The sequence below is a fragment of the Podarcis gaigeae genome (assembly GCF_964106915.1).
Source record: "Podarcis gaigeae genome assembly, chromosome: 16".
Lineage (NCBI taxonomy): Eukaryota > Metazoa > Chordata > Lepidosauria > Squamata > Lacertidae > Podarcis > Podarcis gaigeae.
In genome coordinates, this window is record NC_139693.1 from 39,699,299 (window position 1) to 39,726,626 (window position 27,328).

Below are 27,328 nucleotides of genomic sequence, written 5' to 3' on the forward strand. Positions count from 1 at the left end.
CTATGTGATGCTGAACTTCAGTTCACGTAGCCAATGATTAGGGATGACGATGCAAGTTGAAATTCACCAACATCTGCAGGGGATCACAGGTTCCCTAGTCCTACTTTAGGGTCACAGCTCCCAGATTTTAATATAAGTGTAAAGCCCTCCTGTGGCTCCCAGCAACTGGTATGCCAAAGGTCACGGGCAAAGAGCACAGCCATCATGAGTGGCACCCATGGAAAACATGCAAGTCTTCCAAATGAAATAGTATAAAAGCATTAGAGTAGCAGGCGCCTGTTTCCTCCTTTAGACAGTTGCTCTGCTCCACAAGACTCCCGGTTGGGTTCAGTGATGAGGGCTCCTGCATGCCTTGCCCCATCCTGTCATATGAAATAGCCATTTTTAACATCACACACAAGAATCATGAGCGCTCCATTTTGCTGGCAATAAGCTTCTCCCCTCTCTTTTTTTATTTAAACAGTAAGGCAGTGCTCTGACACTGCAAACCCACAGTGCTTGCTTAGTGGGCATGTAGAGCGAAAAACCAAAATAACAACAGTGAACAAAAACTTCACTTTCAGTAGAAGAAAAAAAAACCCCAACCTTTTAGAGCAAGCTGCATAAATATTTACAACTTAGCAGTTTCTATATACAGTCCATTCTATCATACAACTTGCTTTGAAACAACTATGCACAATTTGGTTGTACAAAAGATAGATTTCTTTTCCCACCCTCCCCCTTGTACATTTCAAACAATAAAATTGTCCTTTTAATCTCTTTTTTGTTTTTTTGTTTTTATGTGTTTGTACAAATTACAAAGTTGGTAACACTTCAAACTTTAATAGTTTAACATAACTTCCTTTTTTCTTGATTGCACAATTAATTAAAAAAAATCATAGCCAGGTAGCACAATAGAGATCTATATGTCACTAAAACCGACACAAATTATGCAGACAGTTGTGTATGAAGGATGGCTTTCCTTTGAAGCTAACACACAGTGCTCGGTGCTCACCTTACGTAGAGCTAACAGTCAATGGGGACGAGGCTCGTCTGCATTTGGTTGAACTGTAGTGAGTTAGGTTTTACCGAGATCTGGCTTGTGCGTGCAAGTACACACATGGATATGTGCCAGGCCACTGATTCAGGCACAAAGAAAATGTGTGTGTATGTATTTCTTATACATGCACACGCAAATGGAATAATATGTATACACAGAACCAAAGAGAGTATATATATATAAATATATACACACACACATGTACAGAGAATGTACAATGTCTGGTAATGCGGGAATAACCTTTTGGAAGGGAGGAGGGGCTATTCCTAAATCCCTTAGTGGAATGTACACATGACCTCAACTTGCAAGCAGTGGCAAGAGATGGTGCTCCAAAATTGTGAACGTGTCGGTCAAGGAAAGGCTACGTGAAGCAGCACAAATTCAATATGGTCTAACAACAACAATAAAATAACCTCGTCAGCTGTGAGCAAATCCTATCTGATCTGTGCAAATGGTTCTGTGATGAGTAAGACAAAATTTTTGTGGGCAGCAAGTCTACAAAAATGTGGTCTGTGTATGTCACTTTAAAAAAAAAACAGCCAAGGGCATTTGGACCAGTGAGATAAATATGGATATTTTTAAAAAGATCAGGGTAAATACTGGTTAAAGCACAAAGAACCTTAGACCTACCCTGCACAATGTTTTTCCTACATGGAGATAATCTGAGTGTAGGGAGAAGCATGTATCCCATGATGCAAGAAGCAACACAAGCACAAGCCAGGCAGTCGTCACACACGGACTGGCTTTCTGATTTTTGTGCTTGTGCTAAACTAAACTTTCTCCCTGCACATGGACTCCACAGAGATTATCTTTGCATAGGTAAAAACTCTGTATGAGGCCACCTCCAAGGTAGGAAAAGCAGCGGCTGGAAGCGGCAGGGCGAAGGAGAGGGAAGCTGCGCAGGTAACCCTAACACTGCCAGGGTCCAATAAACACAATAAATGCTGCCTCATCTATCACTGGGTTTGTTGGGCAAAACATGCACTATTTCCCAGTTATTACTTGATTGCAAATTAGGATGATTGTGTAAGAGTGAGTTACTGACTTGGCCTAAATGAACTGAGGGCAGGAGAGAGGCTTTCGTGTTAAGACTGACAGGCAACTACACTGCAGAACAGTCACTGGCAGAAGCTCCATCTGTGCCAACAGCCTATTGCTGACACTGGGTGTAATCCCAGCCAAGTCTCACCTCTCCGCAAGCTATTTGGCCCAACGTTGCACCATCAGCATCCAGTCATGCTTGTGGGGTGTCCCTTTCCTTGTCAGAGAGGAGTGAGTGGGCCTTCTGTCACTGGGAAAGATTTAAAGGTTTCACTACTGTGAACTGTAGCTCTTGTGACAGAGCCAGGATTTTAAGCGGCATTCATTGACGACCCCCAAAGTGGTAAAACTTCAGGTCTTGCTAGGACTGAAGAAGCAGGTATCGCTGGCATTCTTGCAAGAATGGTCTTAGGCACATGCGGCTAAGTATATTTCAGTATAAAACTCTTTAACCACTTTTCTGCTAAGAACACTCAAAGGTGGAGTATGTGAAATGATAAAACAATGCAAATCAGATGAAGTGACACAAAACAGCATGCAGGCACAAAGTACTGGTTTGGTGGTGGTTTTGTCACTAACACAACTGTGGCTCGGTTCTGGGTTATGACATTTCCCATAAGCTGATGAGCAAATTGTTTCACTGTCTATGCAGACAGATTAAGTACAATATACAGAATAGTGTTGGGGGGTGGAATGCACATGATGTATTTCTTGCCCAGTGAGAAAAGTATCCTCAGGTGGGCCTCTAGAAGGAAGGCCTGGGCATTAAGGGAAGGCCCCTGATGCAAGCTCAAGGCAGCTTCTACTCCCTTTCTGGTATGGGCCTAAGTTGGGTTCTCCTGACCCTGGATTTCAGGGTCCAATTTGGGTACATGTCCACAAAGCGGTCTTTTGGAAGGGTGGCTGTGCTGTTTTAATCTCCTGCAATCCACATGCAACTTGAGCTGAGCTAAGAGGAAGCAGCACTTGGAAAGGTAGACCATGCATGGCTCTAGAATTCCTCCTCTGCCCTGCCTTTTAACCTGGCCAATGTCCTGGCCCTTTTCTTCAGAGCAGTTTGCATGGCGGTAGATCTGTGCCAAACACCTGTGCTGGGGATTTTTGGTTTTGCAAACCTTTAGCAACCAGCAAAGCCCTGCAGGGCATGGAAATGGAGGCAGGGCAGTGTCATTCTGCAAGAACTGTAGCTCTGCTGGGGACAAGTGTTTTAGGAGCAGAGGCTTACAGGATAATGAGATGGATTCTCTCAGTAGATGTTCTTGCACGGAACCTCCACATTTTTGTGTCTTAACTAGTTTAGCAAACAACAAGCAACAGTTTCATCATCAAAACTGGATGGTGTGTGGGAGAAAGATGGGTGAGAAGGAAAACAAAATAGCAAATCTCACTGTAGAAACAAACTCACACAGTACAAAAACTCTGGTGCTGTGATGTTGAAGTTCCCTGGATGCTGTGTCAAAATACTCAGCTTATGAAAACACGACTCTTGTCTGTTCCTGCAGAGAAGCTGTTCCCCAGATCTGCTCCCTTGAGGGGACAGAATGAAAATGATGTGTGAAAAAAGGAGGAGAATATATATGACGAAAAAGGAAGTCTAAAGTGTTATGATTGGGGGAGAAGCAAACTCCCACAAATGGAAAAACAGAACATTGTGGGCAAGTCACCAAAAACATGTAAACTTCCTGTGAGTGTCTTGGCCTCTCTCACTGCTCCCAAAAGAGACAAATCTCACTTGAAAAGTGTTCATGTTATCTCCATGCTGGAGTGTTAACTATGCAAACAAGGGCCCTACAGTTGTGACTATATATATTTATATATATATAATATATTATATATATACTTCTTCATTTTCTTTTTCTTTTTAAAAAAAACTAAGTTAATACATTCTACTGAATTACAGAACCATTTTGTTGGAACATTGTTACCTCTTGACAGTTCCATACAATGGACAAACCCATCAAAAGCTGGCATGCAACATAGAAATCCTCTTTGTACAGGAGCAGAGACCGAAAAGCAGCATATAACACTGTTTTTAACGTCCTTCCTTGCGCAAACACATCATTTGCCAAAGGTATCAAAAATATACCCTGTAGACCATATACACAGCGTTGTTTTGAAGAAACAACATATTCAAAACAGCTGCTTCCCCCACTCCCCCCCTCTATCTGCAGCTAATGCCAATATAGAGGAATTTGTTTCAATTACAATGCAAACCCAGCATTCCTTTCTCCAAAGGAATCATTCCTTTTCTTTTCCTGTTTTTGGCTTGTCCTCTGGCTCCTGCATCCAGAGCATTGCTGCCTGAATCTGTATTTGTTGAAAGTTCAGGTGAAGCTCCCCTCCATATATCTCTACGGGTGCAGAGAACAAACTTATTTAACTGTGAGAAACAGAAGAAACCAACACTTTCTTCCAGAGGGCTGCTCTGATTTGTCTCCCTACACGACCAACATGTGACTCCATGGGTGAAACCCCTCGTGAAGGTAAAAAAAAAGAGGCAGGTTGAAGGAAGGGGCGGCTGAATGAATCCTATTTTCAAGTACTGGATTAACAGGCCACTACAGTGTGCAGAGGAAAGATGGGTCACAGAGGTGGGAACACGCAAGCAGCACACGCCACCTTCTCCCCATGGGCCCCCCGTTCCCCCTCTCTCATCTGGGCTGAAGGACAGAATTGGAATCCCCTGAGTGTTAGTAACCGAGATTCAGCGACTGGTTACAGTCCCTTGGGGGAGCTTTCAGGGCTCCCCACTGCTGCCCCCCATTAGCTTGGTTTAATTTCTTGCTGCAATGGCTCAAGGTATCAGCACCAAATTGGGAGAGAGGATTGGGATGGGTTCCATTTGCTTGGTGTTTTTTTTAAGGCTTTAAAACTGAAGAGATTTTTTTTCCAACTCCCTTCCAGATGTGACAAATAATATCAGCTGACTGGGACAGTGCTGCTCCTGCGCCTGGCCTAGGACAGCCGCACTCTGCGACAGCCAGCCACAGTCCCCAGGCCCTTGGGCTAACTCAACAGCCAACCTATCAATATCTGTCCATTTGTTGCTGGGCTTTTTCTCCGTCTCGCTTCCTCTTCTCCCTCCTCATTCACTGTCCGAGAGGGTCTCGTACTGCGAGACGAGCAGCGGCTTGGGCTCCTCCTCCCAGCCGTGGTGCTGGCTGTTGGAGTTGCCCTGCGGAACGGAGGCAGGCAGTGGTGGGGCAGCTGCCACCAGACCCGTGGGAAGCCTCATTGTCAGCGGGTTGTATGGAAATGGCGTTGAACCTGCGTTGAGACAGGAGGACAAGGCAAGGTCAAAGAGTTGGCCAACCACTGGCCCAGAAGGTCTCAAATCCTTTGTTCCCAAGGAAGCAGCCTCCCTATTATCTTTCTTGCACACTTTCCCAAAAATGTGGCACTGATCCTGGCATTTATTACTCTCCCGCCTCTAGAAGGCACTTTATTAATTTAATAGATTTCTGGCTTGCTTCTAAGGGTTAAAACTCCCACAAAGAGGATTGCAACGTATTTTTAAAAGCAGAGTAAATAATCAAACCATTAACCCCCCCCCCCAATATGACCCACTGAGAAAAGGAGGGAGGCAGGGGGGAGGGAGGGAGAGCCTCAGTACAAGCTCTTTAGAAGAGTGTTGGATTTTCTTGCTGGGAGCAGAGGTGACCAGGTTTCATTCCCATCCTGGAGATGCTAGACCTTAGCCTGCACTGCATGTGAATGGAGAAGAGAAGAGAGCAGGCAGTATGTGAGTTGTGTCATGCATGCAAAGTATTGCTATAAGAATTGGTCCCCAATGCTGCAACCATGAGGTGTATATTGGAGAACATAGCTATGACTGGCTTTGTCCACCATATAACTGGGAAGCAGGTGCTGGGCAGTTTAACCAGAGATTCCCAAGTGCCAGCAGCATCTAAACTGGGTCAATGAGAAAGCTCTTGCAAGATGAGGTACCATGACTAGAGTAAGCTGAACTGAAGGCTGGTTTGAGGAGGAAAACTGCTGCAGCGTGGCCTGGCTAAGCCTGTCTGCATTGCATGGCAGGTGAGTGATGGGCTGGCTAAAGCACAGCAGAGTGACCTGTCACCTTCATTATTCATTTCTGTGGACACTTTTGAAGTGTTAGAACAATCAGAAAGCGATCACTTTTCAATATCAGCGTCCCTGTGTCCTCTAATAGAATGCATAACTACAAATGAATCTGCAAGTTTGAGTGGATAAATACGGGGCGTGTAAAGACTGAAATCGTCTCACAGATTAAGCAGCGCTATCCGAGATACACTCTATAGCAACTGTCTGACGAATTTGTGTCAATTTTTTATGACCAGGTCTTCAAATCTTGCTGATGTCTTCTAGCAAATTGTAACAGAACTCAGACCCTGTTTGATAACTTCTGCAATCACTAACTACAAATAATCAACATACCTTGGTTGGTTTGATGGTCAAGGCAAAGCAGCTAAGAAAGTTCTGGCTAAGACAATTAGGGTTTCTTGTACGAATCCATCAGAGGAATTCACTTGTATTGCTGACCCTGGCTCCCTGAAATTCATTTTCTCATATCTTTGTACTTGCTAACCCCAACCAAGTGCTTCCTGACTGTTTCCAGCCACTAGATGCAGCCACCGTGGCACAAACAGGCTCCTTCCCTTGTTACCTGCAGATGACGGCCTGTCCTCCCAGACGCGGTTGGTGAGAGGTGTCCTTCTGTTACAGTCTCCCTCTGAATGAACAGATGACACAGATGGTGGCCTCTCAGAGGAGGACAGGCCTGGTCCTGGCGACTTGGCCTTGCGGCTGTTGGCTCTGGCAGCAATCTTTGGCTTCCCTCCTCCTGACAAAAGAAGAACCATTCAAACAACCAAATGGTGGCCAGGTGTTCTCACATGACTAGGGAGGGCTTGATGCCCTAAAAGGGGCTCTTTAATGACAGGAAGAGGAAAACAATGCTGAGCAGATAGCAGGGCAGATTTAGAAAGCTGGGAGACACAGGTATTAAATCCTTCCCACTCAAAAACTGGCCGCGAATTCAGTATGTGGCCGATGGGGGCAAACCGCTACTAGATTCAGGTTCCCATCAGGCAAAATGAAAACTCCTCCCTCCTCCCCCAGCACATCATAGGGTGTGTCCCTTCCTTTTGGCATCTAACAGATAGATGTCAGGGATTCATGGAAAGAGATCCCTCTTTAAGGCTGTGGGCACTTAGCCTTGGTTCCCTTTTGGGGACAGTGAACAACTAGGACAAGATCTCCAAGATCTAATGCACACCTTAGTGCAAGTGTGAGTTATCTTCACTATGCTGCTTTTAATGTGACACATCCTTTGGTGCACACCCAAACAGGCACCTTGCACGGGCATGTGCTACCAAATGCACATTCTGTGGAAAGCCAACATGGTGCAAACAGGCAGCACTTGCAACTTGGATGTGCAGCTCCTGGTCTGGCATATAATACATCCGGAAAAGGCTGCTTTCACATGCACAAATGGTTTGTTCAGCACAGCAAGGCAAACTATGGCTTGCCACAATTGCAAAGATGTGTGGGCTCCCAGAGAGGAGTTTGCCACAGCTTTGTTGCTTGATGGTCCTTCTTACTCTTGCATTGTGTCAAGGTTTGACTTGGCTGTCTGCCTGAACTGGAGCTTGTGATTAAGCCCTCTCCTCACTAACCATGAGTTGGAGCCAAGGTTTGTTCATGGTTTCAGCTTCTGGTTAGTGAGGAGTGTTTAACCACAGGCCCCTGGCTCAGACAATATGCTGAACTGAACTGTGGCTTCACTCAGCATGGCAGTAAAAAGGATTGGGAAGGAGCAAAGTGGCTGCCAGCTGCTCCCTTGGCACCCACATGTTGTGCGGTCCCAGTAAGCCATAGTCTGACTTGCTGTGCTGTGAGATCTCTGTTGCTCTACTAGGTGAGGCAACATGGGTGGTGGGAAGAGGAAACCTTTCCTTCTCTGTTTTTCTGAGGGTGGGACATAACAAACAAAAGGCAGGAGCAAACAGACAAACCATGGACACACTTTTCGCAAGTCTGCATTTGGAAATGTGTATATTGACAGCATGATGTTAAGAAAACACCTGAACATAAACACCTAGATCTCCCTTAGCCATACAAATGTACTTTGTTCACACCCTTCCTTTGCACCCGCCCTTCACTTCTCCTGGCCCTTCCCAGCAAGCCTGGAAGAGGATTTGGGGGATTTCCTGCTTTTCCTCCATGACCCCAGCATCTTCAAACCCCCAGCCTTTCTGACAATGGCACCCCTCCCCATCAAAAAAGAAGAAGAAAGGACAGCACCAATGGTCAGTGTTTCAGAGGAAGCAAAATGGCACTTCCAGCCTAACAAATTAAAGTGCTTCTTATCAAGCCAGGAACTGAGATTAATTGGTGTAATTAAAAATGGGAACAGAAAGTAAATGCCCAAAAGCTTAAAGAGAAAGGATCTGGGGTGGGGGTGAGACACGAAAACCACTGAAAAGACAAAGAGAGAGGGGTTAACAGCACAAAGAGAGGGTTTAATAACACTGCGAAAAGGGCAACAAAGGGGGGAGGGCTGCAGACCTGGCAAGGAGGAGTGCATGTCGTCAATCCGTCCGTCAGCAGTGGTTACAGGCATAGCAGCGGGCAAGCTTGCACTGGCATTCAGAGGGTTAAAAGCATTGGCACTGAGAGGAGAGCGCTCGTCCCACTGCTCGTCATATTTACCCATTAGGGCCTTCCTAATAATTGCCTCCAACCCCATGTTGGTACTGGAGTTTTCTTGGACCGACTGGCTCCTACAACTGATTAACCCTGGGAGGTGTGGAAGGAGGGGGAAGGAGAAAGGAGGGAGGGGGAGAAATTGGGTTGGGGGAAACGGGAAACCAAATAAGAAATTGGGTTGGGTGGGAAGAGGAGGAGGAGGAAAGGCGACAAGGGAGAAGGGAAGAAACAAACAGTCAGCACATTCTTGCAAAGCAACAAACTCTGTCTGGCTGTCTTCTTGGTTCCCCCAAAGCCCCTGGCACAGCCAGCTCCTCGCCTGCCCCCAAGGAGATTGCAGGGACACCAAAAAGGAAGCAGAAACTACTCAGAGAATTTTGTTTCTGGAATGCCACACACACACATACACACACAGAGACTAAAGGACTGAGGGCTGTGTGCACCAGTTTCACATCCAACCTTGGGTTGTCTTCCAACTAAAGATTGGATTAGATTGGACCCACTGAAATTAATGGACCTAAATTAGTCATAGTTTCAACAGACTGAATCCAATCCCTTCAGACACAGAGCAGTCCCAAGGAGGAAGGAATGCTTCCCCTGGTGCCTGCCCAGCAGCATGAGCTGAAGAAACGTTAAAGCGTGGGCTCATGCAAATCACCAGGGAACAGGGCATTTGACTGAGTGGAGGAATTTCAGTTGTGTGACATCACTGCTTCTGGACGCGCTTAAACACAGCACTGAGGAGCAGAAAGAGCAGCGTCAACCACGTTCTCTCACAGCACAAGTGATGTTCGTATGGGAGAAAATGCTCTGAGAGCAAATCGCTACAGACCTGCAAAAGAATTATGTTCTCCCAGGGAGAGCATGCAGGCTAAGAACATTTCAGGCTGCATTCCTGAGCATACTTGCTTGGAAATAAGCCTTGCTGAAAGGGGTGGGATGTTGTAACTTCCAGATGTCACCAAAAACACTTTTTTGCAGTTGAGTGTCAGTGAGATGCTGGATGTGCGCAGACAACCATATCACATAGACCTCCACTCCAGATGTGCAGGCAAATTCACCTTCCTACTTGGGCAGGTTGGCATGGACAACTGGGAAAGCTGATCTCCCTGGGGTGGGGTGGGCATCAATACGACAGTCTTCCTTCAAAAAATAATCTTGATCCAAATGAAAGGGATGGAAATTTGAATAGAAGGAATATAAGGAGTGGCTGGGGAAACTCAGCCAGATGGGCGGGGTATAAATAATATCTATCATCTATCTATCTATCTATCTATCTATCTATCTATCTATCTATCTATCTATCTATCATCTATCGATATATATATAGATATTTCAAGTCAGATTTTTGTCAATTCCCTTTTCTCAAAGGATCCCCCTTGCCAACATCCTTTTTTAAAATCAGTGCATTCATTCATTCATTCATTCATTCATTCTCTCTCTCTCTCTCTCTCTCTCTCTCTCTCTCTCTCTCTCTCACACACACACACACACACACACACACACACGTCTTAATTTTAATGTTTGGCATGTTATTATGTTTTATGTGTGCTTGTCTGATTGGCGGGGTATAAATAATAAAATTATTATTATTCCTCTAAATTTATCCTTTCTAACCAAAAAGCAAACTTTGTCACTAGAAAAAGGAGGATGCCAAACAGAAGGAAGGAGGCAGGTGATGCCCAACTGCTACGCCTCACAGGAGAAACGGCTGATATATAACCTGGAAGTGGATTATTGTCATCTTTTCCATCCTTAGTATACATCGGAATCATTAGGCTGTATCCAGCTAAGTTATACGTCATGTTCATGAGTTTCAGTGGGTCTAAGTGTCAGGAGGGCATATACTGGATGCAACCCATTCCTTCTACTGTGCTGCTTGGATTTCCCAAAATCCAAACTCTGCCACCCAATCTGCATCCTTCCAGCTTGATTCCACTTTCTGATGGTGGAGGCTGTGAGGACAGAAGGACTTCTATCTGGGAGACAGGCTGAATAAACAAGGGTGTGTGTGTGTTGGTATTGCGATTGTGAGTCATTAGAAGCCATGCAGTTAAGGTGCGGCAATGCACAAAGACCAGAGGCGGCATTGTGGGTCAGTGGCTTGCTAACCATTCCCAGGGCAAGAGGAGCCAAAATAAATGAAACAAAACTTTTAAGAGAGACTGAGTGATATGGAAGAGAAAGAATGTTCTTTGTAGAAACATAAAACATTAAATTAAATCCAGCCTATGATTTGCTCCCCACTCTGCCTTCCTGGGTTGACTTCCCCATTTCCACACAGGTGCCTTAATGGGAGTTCTTTGACAACCAGCCTCATACAAAATGGCAAATGACGCTCCCTCCACCATTACTTCCACATGACTCTCTTCTGCTGTCTTGTACAGCTGTTCAGGAACATGGCTGCGTTATCAGGAGTCTGACGCTTTGCCCAATGAGACTGCATGTCCACATTTGCAATGCTTAAATTATCTGAAGGCATTTGTGATCTGCAAAGTCCTGTGTGGAATGGGAGTGTCAGACGCTGGATGGAGAGGAAGCACAGCTGTACCTGTTCCAGTAATGGCCGGCATGTTGAAGATCTCTGTTCCAGGCTGCCCGACATCTGGAGGAGGGGGGAAAGAGAGAGCCTCAAGCACAAGTCACATTCCCAGGTCGGCTAATTATAGACTCAAACTCTTGTAAACTCCCCATCATTCCAACAGGAGGAGCTGCATAAAAGCCCAAAACTTTTTATCTTGGAGAACAAAGATGGAACTGGGTTTGTTGTCCTTGAACATACAGAACACCTTGCCTAATACAAGCCACTACTCATTTTTCTTCATTTCCCACCTCTATGGGGGAAAACGCAAGCGAGAGGCTGCAGAACTCGCTGCCACTCCATGATGATGCAGTTGGGATACTGGAGATATTAAGAGGAACATCGCTTAACTCTCTTGTCCAACACAATTGTTCTAAGAGTGGCTCGAATAAAATTGAAAGTGACTGCTTAGCATTTTAAAAGGTAAAGGTACCCCTGCCCGTCAGGGCCAGTCGTGTCCGACTCTAGGGTTGTGCGCCCATCTCACTTAAGAGGCCGGGGGCCAGCGCTGTCCGCAGACACTTCCGGGTCACGTGGCCAGCGTGATGAAGCTGCTCTGGCGAGCCAGCACCAGCGCAGCGCACGGAAACGCCGTTTACCTTCCCACTATAAAGTGGTACCTATTTATCTACTTGCACTTAGGGGTGCTTTTGAACTGCTAGGTGGGCAGGAGCTGTGACCGAAAGACGGGAGCTCACCCCGCCGCGGGGATTCGAGCTGCCGACCATGCGATCGGCAAGTCCTAGGCACTGAGGTTTTACCCACAGTGCCACCCGCGTCTGGCTTAGCATTTTAGGATGCATTAAAATACAGATCAATTTGTAGTTAATGAGCAGATGGGAGGCATTTCTAATACAAATTGTCCACTGTCACAGGGACTCCAGGAAGGGCTGAGCTCTTTAGAGGTTTGAAAGCAGCCACCTGGCTGAGTCAGAGGCCTCATCGGAAGCAGGGTCACATGACTTTCAACAGTCAAGACCCCTCCCAATGAATCCCGAGAACTGTAGTTTGCCCAGGGTGCCGAGAGATGTTAGGAAACCCTTGTCGCCCTCACAGAGTTGCAATTTCCAGAGTGAATCAATCCCTGTGGAGTCCTGTGAGGGCAATAGGGGTTGCCTAACAACTCTCAGCAGCCTTAACAAACTACAGTTCCCAGGATGCTTTGAGGGAAGTTGTAACTGTCTAAGGTGCTTTAAATGTACAGTGCGGTTGGGCCAGATTCAGGCAGGACTGACAGCACTCATTAGTTTATGACATTCTTAGCAAATGAAACCAGGGCTCCTCTATACTGCCACTTACATGTGGATACTAAGCTTCCCGTGACTCCGTTGTGCCGTTCTCCCAATCCCTGCCTTCTCACACTTTGCTCTCCCTCACTTTGGATTTTCTCATGCCAGGGATTCTCCGAAACAAAGAGGGCATAGGAAAATCTGGACTGGGGGAAGGGAAAGTGTGGGAAGGCAGTGATTGGGAGGGTGGGTTATATTAACAACAGGGAATTAATGGGTGTATAAGAAGCTTACTATCCACATTAAACAACAGTATGGATGAGCCCTGAGTTCATAAGGGAGCAGGTGGCACTGTGGTCTAAACCACCAAACCTCTTGGGCTTGCTGATCAGAAGGTTGACAGTTCCAATCCGTGTGACGGGGTGAGCTCCCATGGCTTTGTCTCAGCTTCCGCCAACCTAGCAGTTTGAAAGCACACCAGTGCTCCCTTGGCCTGAAAGCGAGATGAGTGCCGCCTTTGACTGGGTTTAACCATCCGGGGTCCTTTACCTTTACCTATATTAAGGCCCTTTTCTTCCGATCTGTTAACTGTTTTACCTGATTTAATTTTTATATTGTTGCTATCTACTTTGGGACCTTGTAGTGAATGGTGGGCAAGAGATGTTGTTTGTCAATTAATTTATTTGATTATATTTGAATAAACCTGCCTTTGTAATGAAGTAATTACCTTTTAATATTTTGATGCATGTGCCATGGCATTCCCTGTTCACTCTCACATTCAAATATCCCTTCTAAAAATGACACTTGCAATATTCAACTTTTACATGTACATGCATAAAAATAATTAAAATAAGCTGAACAGTTCACCAGGGAAACTCTTTGGGCCAATCAGAATAGTTTAGCTGATTAAGTTTGATTAACTGACTGAACATTGCAGCCCCAACTGTAACCATCACTTCATTGCTCCTGCCCTGTTCCCCCAGATAACAGGAATAAATTCCCAGCCCAGAGAAGTCCTTACTGTACTCTGCCTCGCTCCTGCTGTTCGTGCTCAGTTTCTTGATTATCTCTTGCTTCTTGGACTTCACCATAGCAGAATTGCTCTCTGTCAGTTTGCTGAAGAAGGCTGGTGGTTGCACGTTGTTTCCTGGAGATTTGGAGCCCATCCTGCACAATTGAAAGTCCATCAAACTGATTTTGTTGGAATCCTGATATCATCATGTTCGGCCTAGAGAGCCCTGATCACAAAATGTATCCCAGGATTTCTCTCTAAAATAACAAGTGGCCCAACCTCCTAATCCACTAGCAGTTTCACACTAAAAGTAATACATGTTCCTGGAAGGGGGTGATCTATCTGAATAATTGTAGGAATGATGTTGTGGAGAATGTGGCAAGATTTTTGAGTGGCATCATGAAATTACATCACCACAGGTCCTAGGAGCCACTTTTGCATCTCACAATGTCTGAACAGTTTTATCCTAAAGTACCTCCAACTATGTTTTGTCACCTGTGCTGTGTTCTGATCCATGTATATGTCCCCCTGTTTTGTCACCTGCTTTGCATGGAGAAGGCCCCCAGCTCAATCCCCAGCATCCCTAGGCAGGGCTGGGAAAGACTCCTGGGCTGAAACCGCAGACAGCTGCTGCCAGTCAGTGTAGACAATACTGGGCTAGATGGACCCAATGGTCTTACTCCGTGTAAGGTAGTTTCCTATGCTTCCCGCAACCATGCCTAAGTATGCCACTGATCTAAAGAGATCCCATCTGTTTTCCCTAATCAATGCTGGATGCATTGAATGATTGGTTTCTGAAAGAGCTACGTGGCTTTAGAAGATGGTTTTAACCAAGCTGGGATGTCCAGCATTCAATGCACAATTGAAAAGCCTGATTCCCCAACCACAGAGCTAGTGTTGTTTGGAAGAGAACGACAATAATCACTGGTTGCCCAGCGGGGAATACAAATGGGTGGAGTGGGGAGGCGGGATCATCCTTCGAAAACTCCCGCTGGACAGCCCAGCTGCTGCCTCCAGTACCTCTGCTCCAGCTGTTCCCCTTCTCGATACAGGATGGGATATGTGGCATTTCGCACGTGATCGGCTTCTCCCACCCCATCTGGTGGAGAGACGGGCTCTATGCAGTTGTTCGGAGCAGGTGTTCTGATCTGCTCGGGAGACCTGAGGAAGCAAGCAGCAGGACTGTGTGAACCACACGGCTCTCTTTTCCTTCTGACACAGAAGAGCTGGTGGAGGTAAAGGGGTGGGGCAGAAAACCCCAATTTTTAGAGTGGGCTGAAAAGTGACAGAATTGCACTGGAAGAAATGGACAATCGCTATGGGGAAGGCTGGGGCAAAACAACACCACCCCACTCCTGCAAGGTTTTAAACAGTCTGGGCTTTCCTCTCCATATCCTATTGTGATTCCCTTACGTTGAAACGGGACACTACTATACAGTATGAGTGTGATTGTGGTGATTGGTGCTCTTAATCAAAGCTTGCAAAATGATTTCTGGGGAGAGAAGGGGGAAAGAAAGAATAATGCCAGTTCCAATTACTGTTAGTCTAAAACAGACAAGAGCTTCCATTGCATCAGAATATAAACTGTAGCTCCAAGTCCTGCAACTGCTGGGCCTTTTGAATGAGGTGCTCCCTAAATCGCTGGCTGGTGCCGCTCACTGGAGCAACACTCAGAGGGCATTCTCCAGTCCGTGACATCTGTGCACGGAGTTCGTAAGAGGAAGGCGTGCAGATGGCATTCTCAGTTGTTGCTCCACATCTGTGGAACTCCCTTACTGTTGAGATTCGGTACAAGAGGAAGGGCTGCAGCTTTGCACGCAGGCGTCCCAGGTCCAGTCCCCGACACCTCCAGAGGACTGCCTGAAATCTCGGAGAGCCACTGACAGTCAAGTTAGGCTTCACAGACTCCATATTAGCAGCTTACTGTGCTCCTATGAAACTTGCCTTGCGGGGTGTATGGAAGGCAAGGAGGATGATCCAGCTCGAAGGATCCCAATAAAGTCCCTTCTCTATCATTCACAGATTGGGAGAGGGCCTGGTTCTAAAGTTGAATGCTGGACTGCGATTTGCAGAGCTAGAATCCCAGACAGGAATTGCATCCAGCTTCCTTTGCTCCTGGGGAAGGAGGAGGTGAGGAGATGTGTGGCAGCTCATGGATATTGCCTCTCCCAAGGTCCCCCGTTTCACTGACGATACCTGTGCTCCTTTGGGTTTGGATTCTATATCTGCCTGAGCTTTGGACACAATCTCCCTAATCTTGAACCCCATTTGCTTCAGTGGAACCCTGTGCCTTCCCCCCTCGCCCCAGCAAAGGGACTTCCAACTCCGTAACTTTGGCTGGAACACACCAGTAATATCAGAATGGGGTGAGAGAGAAATGCAAGCAGCAGGCAATCAATGGCAAAGAGACAGGGGCGAAGTGGGCTCACCTCTTGCTTTCTTCACTTTCGGGGGAGATTCTTGAAGCAGGGATGTGCTCCATTTGCTGCTGCTGCTGCTGCTGCATGTAAGCCTCACTAGGAGTTCGCCGAAGATCCAGCACAGACCCTGGGAAGGGGTACATAGGGGTCTGGATGTGGGAGTTCAGCTGCTGGGGATGATGGCGCGTATAGTCTTGGGTGATAACCTCCTGCAAGAAGAGAAAACAGCTCTGCTTTTGTCTTCAGATCATTCCTTGTGCGCTCCAAGCAGCCTGCTATGAGAGAGGCTGAGGATGCAGGGGGCATGCGAGTGCTCCCGCTCCAAGGCGCTGTGTGAGCCCCAATTGTGTGGGTGGTGTGCTGCATTCTGGCCCATGCAGGTGCTGGAAGGGGATCTAGGCACTTCCCCCTCTCTCTTTTCTGGAGGCGGGAACTCAAAGGGCTGCAGGGTTGCAGAGCCAGAAGAGATTCCTCACCCAAAATGTAGTAGGGAAAACCAGATCTCTTATTTAGGGAAGAATGGATCACTCTCGGGCAGTCCTTTCCAAACTTGCACTTTCCTCAATGAGAGCCTGTGTGCCCACTGTGGAACAATGTCTGGACTTTGGAGTGTGCTCCAGGGTAGGGTTTATCAACTTGAGGCCTAGGGGCCAAAGGTGGCCCTCCAACCCTCTATCTGGCCCTTGGGACTTTCCCCAGATTGCACACCCCTCAAATCACATTTGTCTGGCTGGGAGGCTGCCCAGAAAGGAATGAAAGAGATTCCTACCCCTGGTTCTAAGGTTGAATGCTCTTGTGCCCTCTTGGGCCTTGGCACTGCCCTGTGTGGACCGAGAGGGCACAGCAGAACAGAGCTGGTTCCCTGCTTATAGCTGTGCCTGGCAGGGAAAGATCAGCTGCAATGGTGGGCAAGGCTGGCTGTCAAGGAAACTTGCCTGCCATTCCAGAGCTGCTCACCAAGGAACCCCTGAGCAACTTCCAGGGAGCTCCAGGGCTCACCAAAACACACAGGAGGACATTTTCAATTCACAAGCAAAGAAACTGGCAGCACCCACATTTTTGCCTAAAATGATATCAAGCAGGCACCTTCATTTCGGAGCCCGCTAAACATCAGGAAAAGCTTTCTGCCAGTAAGAGCTGTTTGACAGTGGTACCATCTTCCTCGGGAGGTGGCGAACTCTCCTTCCTCGGAGATTTTTAAGAAGGCTGATGGCCACAGATGCTTTAGCTGAGAGTCCGGCCTAGCGGAGAGTTGGGCTGGAGGACCCTCAAGTCCCTTCCAGCTCTCTGATTCTAACCTTCATTGTTTGGCTGACTCTACCCAGGTGCTTAGAAAGTTGAGGTAACTTCAACCTGCTTTAGTATTATAACTTTTGTATGTTTTAAAGCAGGGTTGTAATTTTTTCTCAATTTTACTGTTTTATCGTTTTGTAAACTGCTTTGAGGTTTTTCACAATCAAGTGGTGTATAAATTTTATGAAATAATAAGTAAATAAATTCACATTTTTGCCAGTCGAGTCAGTTATTTTATGTTGTTAGCTGGTCCTACATAACGCTCTACAACTGCAGGGCAGTTAATACTCTGAATGAAAATGTTTTATCTGGAAGCGTCAGCCATGCCGCAACCTCCAAGTCATTTATTCTGAACTTAAAAGCAGAGACAAAGTCTGCTCCATGGATGAGTCTTGGAAGGGGCTGCACGGATCATTCCTTCCCATAGAAAATGACTGTGCTTACAGGAGCTCTGCTTAAACCTAGCCGGGGATTGCGAGGCTTTGTGTGCTATGGACTCTTTCCAAACAAGCACGGCTTTAGCACTCCCCGTCCAAGCCTGTGCAACATCGGCTGGGAAGCTAAGTGACTAAGGCTAATTACATTGATATGCTGAGCCAACGTGACGACCCGCTGGTGGCCTTTGGCGCTCTGCGACCCTTGGAATGGCTGGCTCGGAGACTGCCGATCTTCAGGGAGCTGGTGGAGCTGCTGTATTTGTGAAATTTCTGCTGTGGAAGGCTTAAGAGAACCTATGAGGAAAGAGAAATATGGGCAGAGCAGCCCAAGAGGAGTTAAGACACCTGAAATTCATCTTGGTCAGATGCTTGCTGCTGCTTTTAAAATTCACATAGGCCATCCATTTCCAGTGCTCTCACCCTTCCTTTAAGTCAAGAAAAATAATCCCTTACGTATAAAGCAAGCAAAGGCAGACAGGCAAAAACCGAATGACAAGAGCCAGTGATGACAGGTCAAACATTTTAGAGGTGACAATTTGATCTGAAGATTGCAAGCAGTAGTAAAATCAATGCCACGTGCTGACTAGCAGAGATAGCCAACATGGTGCCCTTCAAATGGTGTGGACTCCAAATCTCATCAGCCAACATGTCTGCTGGTCAGGAGTGCTGAGAATTGTAGTCCAGAGCACCTGGAGAATGTCAGGTTGGCTTGTTCCTGCTATTGGTTGTGCTTTTGGGCAAAGAGGTGATGCAACCAATGTTCACTAGGTGTATGGTGGCCCTTTCCAGAAGTCCCCTCACCTGGCTGCTTCAGCCGCGGGTCATGCTCCGCCCCGCGCCCTTTCTCAGCCTCCTGGGATGGCTTTGCCCCTTTCTCATGGAGCGTGCTGGGTGAGCTCACGGGACTTATTGCTTCTATGCCATCAGGGCTGTAGCTTCCATGGAAACCTGGAAGGCATGAAAGAGAGCAAAGGGTCTTTTAAAATGGCAACAACACTCTTTCCTTCTAAGCACTAATGCAGCAGTTGCAAAAGATTCACGCTGTATTTAACAGAGGGATGGACAAAAGAAACCCTTAAAAGACTTTCCTGACAGCCACAAAGACCTACAACTGGTTTCCATCCCTGCTCGGCACCTGGTGGTTCAAAGCAATTTGTCTCTGTGTTCTAAACTTGGTGGCACTTACTGATGGGGAAGGAAGGTGAGGAAAGGGGCAGAGGGGGCAAATGTGTCTGCTCCTTAGTGCTTCTTTCCTGAACAGAAAGCCAGAGGCTGAAACACCAGGAAGCCAAACTAAGTAGAGAAGCTGTAGGCATAACATGTGGCTGCTCTCAAAGCAAAATGCAACTTAAAGAGAGATAATAATCAAATCTCACAGAATCTAGTTGGAAGCAGGGAGCCTGGGGGTCACCCAATCCAACCCCCTGCGACGCAAGTGAATTTTCTGTCAACCTGTGGAAGCATCTGCATCCTCACATCTCAAAGTGCTTTATTCCCTAGATCTTCCTACTTACAGCTTTGGCTTTCCATCAGATTTAGTTGGGTGCCAATCTGTGCCCATATATAAATAAACTGGACCTGGCTGCTGCCATTCATGCCCTAGCTACACCCAAGCCGGATTATTACAGAAGTTTTTACTTGGAGCTGCAATTGAGAAGTGCCTGGGAGCTTCAGCTGGTTCATAACACAGCAGCCAGAGTGATGCCTGGCATGAGCTAGTATGATCATATTACCCCGGTGGTACTTTCAGCTCAAAAGCTTGCCAAATTGCTTCTAGGCTCAATTCAGAAGGAACCTCCATAGTACCATGCAGCGGCTTAGCTTTCTGAACTTTCAGAAAATGTCATTTCATTGGCAGAGATATACAGAGCTAGGGTGTAGTCTGATGTGAACGTGCTTCAGAGCTTGGAAACTTTTGGAGATTGTAACTGCCATTAAAGAAAGTCCTAGATGCATGTATTGTCTGTTGGCATCTGTCTGTCTTGAGAGACAACAGTGTGCCTTCAGAGTTGAAGTCAATCTGCTGTGTTAGCAGCCCCAAAGGGTCCTCCCTGGGGCACAAGCATGTGTGGGCAGTATGCATGGAGGACCTGGGCTGCCCAGATGACAAAACCCCACTCTAAGCCTCACTGATGTGGTCCAAAGGAAAGTCATCCTTAGGGATTCCACTCCAGATTTGTGTAAGGTTAACTCCTTGGCCTTTTCTTCTCTCAGAGGAGGCAGTGGAGGTCTAGGATCAGTTTTCCTTCTCCTAGGTGAGCTACCTGTTTGGGAGCAGGATGGTTGCCACAGCCCCTGGTGCCCAGCTGAATTATGCAGGGATGGGGAAACCTGTGGCCCCCTCCAGGATGTTGCCCCAGCCAGCATGACCAATGGTAACAGCTGTAGTCCCACGACACTGGGAGGCACACAGACTCCCTATTCCTGCCCCCACTACTGCCCAATGCCAAACACAAAATATACATGCTATGATCCAGATATATCATACAAACACTGAAAATCATACAACTTATTCGAAAAATGTAAATCTTTGGAATTTGGAGCAGAGAATAAACTAAAGCCCCTGAAAACAAAACTCCACCCCAAAGTATCCATGCAGCATACAGTACTGTTGCCCATGACACTCTCATTCATGTTTCCCTTCAGCCACCTCCTTTTGCCTGTCACAATCACAGCCATGTACCAGGAACTGAATGATATGCATAACAGCAGCAGCAACAAACAAAACCAAACCCAAGAAGGCATGTAGATGGGCAGGAGGAGAAAACAAAAACAGGAGTAAGAGCCTTCATATGAAACACCACATGAAATAAAACAGGCCGTCACCACAAATGCAAAAATCAAATTTAAAAAATTGATGGGTGAGAAGGGTCTTCGGGGGAAAAAAAGGTATTTGTGTGTGTTTTAAGACCACAAACTTGGAAGAACCGCCCCGCTCCCCCTCCAATTTCTTACCATCGCTATTGGCGTCGTTACTTAGCGAGCTTCTCTCTCGCTTCCCCTTATCGCAAGAAATTTGACGCATGATAATCACATCTATGAAGCTGGCCGCTGTCATGGTGGTCTTACCGAGTGCTCGGAGCTCCTGTTCCTGTACTGAAAAGGTTTTACTCTTTTCTCTACTGGGCTGCTCACTGGCCGAAACTGCGTGCAGCGACTGCTCCAGGGGCGGGTGGTGCTGAGGGTGGCTTTTCCCCTGTCCTCTGCTATACAGGTGGGTTGGACCTGGCCCAGAGGAGGACAAAGGCCTGGGCTCCATGGCTTTAACGGGTGAAGGCGACTGTTCCAGGCCGCCCCCAGCAGGCAGCTTGGAGGAGAACAGGTTGCTGTCTGCCTGAGGCCGCTCCGCTTTGACATCCTGCGCTCTGGAGGCCTCCTTCTGCATGTGGGCAGGATCCATCATAGAGGTATAGCTGTCCAACCCACCTACGGAGCTGCGCAATGATGATACCGAGGAGTATCCTGAGGAGCGAACTGGTGATGTGGTGGTGGCAGAGGAGGAGGTGGATCTGAAGAGCAGAAGGCAAAGTAAGAGACCTGTGGGAAGCTTTTTGGGTGGGGGCAGAGGTGGATTTAGGGCACAACTGTGGGTTCCCCGGCACAACTGGGCAAGCGCTAACTAGGCTTTGGGGAGGAGACATGAGGGCTCTGGCAGGGTCCTAGAGTCCTCCCACCTCCTTCCCAAAGCCTAGTTAGCACTTGCGCAGCTCTGGGGAGGAAATGGGAAGGCTCTAGGACCCTGCCAGAGCCCCATGTCCTCCATGTATTTATCCACTCTTTTGGAAAGCCATCTAACCAACCAGCAATCAGAACCTCTTTGGACAGCCAAAAACTAATTATGTACTATGGGCTGTATCTAGTGCTAGTCCTACTCAGAGTAGACACGTTGACATTAATTGACATGAATATACCAGGCCCATTAGTTTCAGTGAGCAGCACCAGCATTAGGATATAACTTTATGCAAATAAGTAATTCCCTTTTGTTCCTCTTGGACCACTTGTCCCTGACTCTTGAACCTTGAAGCCCTCCAGATGGTGTCAACCTCCAAGTCCTATCAGCTGTGGGCAGCAAAGCCAGGATGGTGAGGAGTTATAGTCACAACAACACCTGGAGGGCCATCGGCTCCCCAGCCCTGTTCTAGTTTGAGGGGAGAGGGGGGAAAGTCTTCCATGCTCCCCACACAAATCATTTTTTTAAATGGTGGCATATTGATTATGGAATGCTCACCCCTTGAGAGGCCTTCATAACTTCCTCTCTGCTGGCTTTTAGGTGAATGTGGAAGCTTTATTTTTATTTTCTTTGCCAGGCTTTGAGTGTTATTTTTCCTGCTGTTCTGAAGTTTCATTCTGACTCTGTTTCTGTAGTTTCCCTGTTCTCTTCTACAGTATTTATTCTTGCTTTCATGTAGGATTTGCATTTTAAATGGTTCTTGTATGTCCCCCTGGGGACCCTTTTAGGCTGAAGGGTGGGCTTTGAATGTTTCAGGTATATATATGTATGCTACAAACCTCTGTCACATCCCCCACGTGCCACCTTAGCCGTGACACTAAAATGTCCTCTTTGCAACATGATCTGCATCCAATGCAATTTCCTCCCTGCAAGGCCCCAATCGGCAATGTGAAATGTAAATCGACCTGTGATCCTTGGATGAAGGGCAGTATAGAAATTTAATAGATAAAATAAATAATAAAAACAGGTGCTGAGCAACCCTGCCCATGGCACGTCAGGAACCAATAAGGCCGTTAGCGCATCTCTGACATACCGCAGAACTGAGGGGGCAAGGTTCTCCGAAGGGATCATCTTCATGTTTGTGTTATGCAACACGCTGGGGCGTTGCTGGATGTTCTCCTGGGTGCGGGGCGAGACAGGGGAGTGCTTGTGATTGTGAGAGTGTGTTGACGGCCGACTGCTGCTTTGGTCTGTGCCTGCCACAAAACACAAAGAAACTCTGTGAAAATTCTAGATGTGGAAAATCCAAAACAAATAACAGCTGAACAAGAAAGAACCAAGTCCCTGCCAGGCACCTCCACCCGCTGCCCCCCCCCAATGGTCACTAAAGGAATGCGATCCAACCTGGTCTCCAGATGGGGGCATGCTCCACAGTGGTTGTGGCTGCTAAGACCGACTTCTTGCGCTCCTTCTCACGCTCCCGTTCACGGTCTCGTTCTTGCTCCCTTTCAGAAACTGAAGGTCCTGTCTGCTTGGTCAGGTGTGTGTGGCCTCCTATGAATCATTAAACACACAGTCTGAACATGCTCAGAAAGCAGATGTTTTGACCTGAATATTAAAGCAACTATTCTGCAGGCCCCCTGTCAGCAGCCAAAGAAAACTGCAGCCTGAAACATCCGGGGACACCCAGGTATAAAATGACATACCCATTTCAAAGTACTGCAATTTTAGCCCCTTAATTTTGCTTTGTGTTGTTGTTTCTTATTTTCCTCCTCTCCATGTCCCTTATGTTCTTCTAGGCTGAGAGTGCACGTGTGTGTGTTAACTTAGGCTCTTAAAGAAGCACCTAATGAATTTCAGCAACATACCAAGAATCGGCCTACCTGGGGAGAGTGGAGAGCTGCTGTGTCGGCTGGTGAAAGCCTGGGGGGCACTGTGGATGTATGTGATCCGGTCAATGGAGGCGGCAGAAGTGCCCGGGGTGGGGGGCACAAGCACAGGCAAATGTGGCACTTGAGACAGGTCAATTATTCCTGCTAAGAGAATGGAGGGGGGAGAGGCAGTTAGGAGAAGCAATATGCCTTGGAACTAGAAGTGCAGTATCAAAAAGCAGTAACCTCTTGTGGCATTGTACGACACTGTAGCCTGTGCTGTGTCAGCTGTGAAAGGATGCCTTAATCTGGACAGTGGGTACCACTTTCTGACTTTCTTGTGTCCCCCATGCCTCCTGCACTTTTTAGGGAGATCCATCTTCTGAAAGCAGCAAGTTCTGTCCCTGCCACATGGTATCACATCACCTGAAGGGCAAGGCCAGCTGCACAAACTGCCTGCAGCTTGATCAGAACGGCAGGCAAAGAAGTGGGCAGACTAAACACAGTGAAGAACCTCTCTCTTGTCAGTTACACTTAATGCAACTTGGCAATGCGGAACAGGGAAAACTACAGGCCTGAGGAAAGAGTTGCTGAAGAGTTCTAGGTAATGCAAAAGCTTCATCACCAGAATTACTGGTGCAGTTAAGAAGCACCATTGGATCACCATGATCTGCATGCATCATGTGAAACATGCAGCTGATTGATGCCTTCACCAGTTAGTGTTGCCAAATCAGGCCCTTATGCCTGAAACTTGCTCCATGTTCACAAAGTCCTCCTAGTCTCAACAACACAGAGAGCCCTACGACACCTTGAATCTAACCAGTCAATTGTGGGAGATACTTTTGCAGGCTTTGTCCAGCAACGGACCAAGTCTGGCCCATGGAAACGTATGCTATAAACAAACATGGTTCTCTGAAAGTGCTTCAAGGATCTCTTGATGAACACAGACGAACACAGACACCTGCCAGAATTTGCCACACAACCCCAAACCTATTTTCGGACCTGCTGCATAATTGAGGGCTAGCGAGGGCTCTCGCGGAGACAGGCCACGCAGCAGGTCTGCCCTCTGGGCCATCGCAGTGGCAGCCGCAGCATTGTGGTGCATCTGCTGGGAGGTGATGTAGTCGTTGATGATGGTCTGCCTGTTCTCCATGGCAGCCGTATCTGGGTAGCCGCGGATTAGGTATGGTGGGTAGAGATGGGGGTACGTAGGGCTAGGAGCGAGGTGCCTTGGCAAGTAATAAGCGGCTGCTGGACAGAACAGAGAAAAGGGACAATATTAGCTTTTTCACATGCTGTGTGTTTTCTTCAGCAGAGTTTGTCTCAAAACAAGAGCACTTGGAGGGCAATTGGAGCCATCTCTGCTCTACTAGATCTCTTCTTCAACTCTCTATTTTTGGCTTCTCACTGTAAGTTCACCACTACCACCCATGTCCAAACTCTTCTCCTCTTTACCTGAACCTCCCCACCCCACCCCCGTTCTTGCTGCAACTATCCCAGGGTGTCTGAAACCAGAGATATTCTTCTTTACTCTGCATGTTGCTAGAATGGCCTCAAACATCTCCCAATGTTCTCTGTCCTTTTCCATTGTCTGTTAAATTATTCTAAACTGAACAATGAAGAAGAAGAGTTTGGATTTGATATCCCGCCTTTCACTCCCTTTAAGGAGTCTCAAAGCGGCTGACATTCTCCTTTCCCTTCCTCCCCCACAACAAACACTCTGGGAGGTTGAGCGGGGCTGAGAGACTTCAGAGAAGTGTGACTGGCCCAAGGTCACCCAGCAGCTGCATGTGGAGGAGCGGAGACACGAACCCGGTTCACCAGATTACAAGACTACCGCTCTTAACCACTACACTACACCACACTGGCTCTCTATGCATCCAGATTCTTAAGAACTAACCCAGTCGAATCTGTACAGAGAGACTAAGCTGTGTAATGCTGGCTTAGATAACTCAGCATATTCCAGCCATGGTGATTGTTTCACTGCTGCCATTTTCTGAACCTGACACGTTTACCTGCTTCCAGGGGGATTCCTCTGGGAATAGCTGCTGGGTCAAAGGCCAATGGAATGTGTCCCCTGTACAAGTCCACACCGCTCACTCCCCGGAGCAGGTGCTCATATGGAGAGATAGGGGGGTGGTGGTCTGCAAGGGTAGCATGAGGCGACTTGGAGCTGGCCATTTCTCTTGGCGTCGGGGTGATCTTTCTGTCCTGGGATACAGGCTTTCCAGCAGCGATGCTCCCTGTCAAAGTAAAAATGGTTTGTTACAAGAGCCTCTGTGGAAACGCCATTCTGAGACAAGCATTTCCCTTTACCTGTTAGATTTGACTGTTGGTTTTTTTTGCTAAAATGTTTGTAAAAGCTGAAAATGAAAAATGAAATTATATATAAAAAGAGACAAGCAGAAGAGGTACTGGAAGAGGTTATGGAATATTTTTTTCCATAAAAATAAAACTACCAAGACGAGAAAACACACAAAAACAACTATTGATGTCTCCAATATCAGAAGTTGAGATTGGGGAAACAAACTCAAATATGGCAAATGGTAATGCACCAGGGCTAGACAGCTTTCAAGTGGAATGGTATAAAACATATACTGATCTCCTGTCACCTAGATTATATCAGTTATATGATGAGATATTTAGAGAAGGAATCAGCTCAACATTATTCAACCATGCTTACATTACTGTTATTCCAAAGCCTGCCAAGGATCTGATGCAATGTGCCAACTATCGCCCAATTTCTTTGATAAACATTGATACGAAAATCTTAACAGCAATATTGGCAAATAGCTTGCAAAGAGTAATACCAACTATTATTAAAAATGACCAAACAGGGTTTATAAAGACGAGACAAGCTGCAGATAACATCAGTCTAGTAGTGGATTTGATAAATTTAAACAGGAACAGTGAAGATTTAGCTACTGTATACTATCTTTAGATATGGAAAAAGCTTTTGATAAGATCCACAATCTATGTGTGGAAAAAGTACTACAAAATTTTGGTTTTCCATTAGACTTTATAAAATGGATAAACATATTATATTGCTCCTCTACATCTAGAGTTAAGACAAATGGCATAATTCCTGCACCTTTCACATTATCTGGAGGTACTAGGCAAGACTGCCCACTTTGCCTTTGCTTTTTAATATCTGTTTGGAGTCCCTGGCATGTACTATTAGACAGCATAAGTAAATCTTTGGTGTAATTCGTAACTCATTTGAATACAAATTGGTAATGTTTACAGATTATATTCTTCTGTTTATTACGAAACCTCACAGTATTATTTCAATATTAATGCAAAATCTAGATTTTTTGGCAGTATTTCTGGATATACTATAAACTGGTACAAATCAGAGTTGATGTTAATAGGAAATAACTTTTTGGTTCAACCGCTTAAACAATGCCAATTTCATATTTGCAAAGACAACATTAAATATCTAGGCATATTAATACCACAACTTATCTAAATAAACATCAACAAAATATATCATGAGGTATCAATAGACATCGACAGATGAGAGTCATTGAACCTGACTCTGTGGGGGGAAGTCAATGCTCTTAAAATGAACATAATACCTAGACTACTTTATGTCTTAAGAGAAATTCCAATTCACACGATGAACAAATACTTTCACAAAATTAAATCTTTTATTAGAAAATGCCTTTGGGGCTCTTCAGTTCCAAGAATATCTATGCAAAAAATGCAAATACTGATAAAAGATGGAGGAATTGGGATCCCAGACTTAGAATTGTATCAACAAGGATATTTACTGTCAGGTACACTATTTTGGAGACCCACAACTGAAAACAACTGTCCGAAATGGGCTGCTTTGGAATATGTAGCACCTCTAGAGAGATGCAGCACTTCTAGAGAAACGGCGTTTCTGTGCGCTGCTCTGGTTCACCAAAAGTGGCTTAGTCATGCTGGCCACATGACCCTGAAGCTGTACACCGACTCTCTCGGCCAGTAAAGCGAGATGAGCACTGCAGCCCCAGAGTCGGCCACAACTGGACCTAACGGTCAGGGGTCCCTTTACCTT

The 27,328-nt window shown here is 46.5% G+C and overlaps 1 protein-coding gene across 50 annotated transcripts in view; it reads right to left on the minus strand.

Moving 5' to 3' along the window:
• Positions 1-417: 417 nt before the first annotated feature.
• The window catches only part of NCOR2 (nuclear receptor corepressor 2), a 354,299-nt gene continuing 327,388 nt past the window's right edge, over positions 418-27,328 (minus strand). For 23 of the 50 annotated variants that reach the window (XM_083716710.1, XM_083716707.1, XM_083716703.1 and 20 more), the window contains 15 exons: positions 25,302-25,529; positions 24,289-24,537; positions 23,299-23,451; positions 22,820-22,969; positions 22,509-22,671; positions 20,701-21,254; positions 18,547-18,693; positions 17,891-18,039; positions 16,025-16,224; positions 14,616-14,756; positions 13,605-13,750; positions 11,325-11,378; positions 8,633-8,863; positions 6,729-6,905; positions 418-5,347 (listed from right to left, as the gene is read on the minus strand). In XM_083716710.1, coding sequence (XP_083572836.1) covers positions 5,166-5,347; positions 6,729-6,905; positions 8,633-8,863; positions 11,325-11,378; positions 13,605-13,750; positions 14,616-14,756; positions 16,025-16,224; positions 17,891-18,039; positions 18,547-18,693; positions 20,701-21,254; positions 22,509-22,671; positions 22,820-22,969; positions 23,299-23,451; positions 24,289-24,537; positions 25,302-25,529 — 2,924 coding nt within the window. In that variant the 3' untranslated portion in view covers positions 418-5,165. The remainder of the gene's footprint in view (positions 5,348-6,728; positions 6,906-8,632; positions 8,864-11,324; positions 11,379-13,604; positions 13,751-14,615; positions 14,757-16,024; positions 16,225-17,890; positions 18,040-18,546; positions 18,694-20,700; positions 21,255-22,508; positions 22,672-22,819; positions 22,970-23,298; positions 23,452-24,288; positions 24,538-25,301; positions 25,530-27,328) is intronic. The other 27 variants (XM_083716739.1, XM_083716738.1, XM_083716732.1 and 24 more) reach the window with 15 other exon arrangements.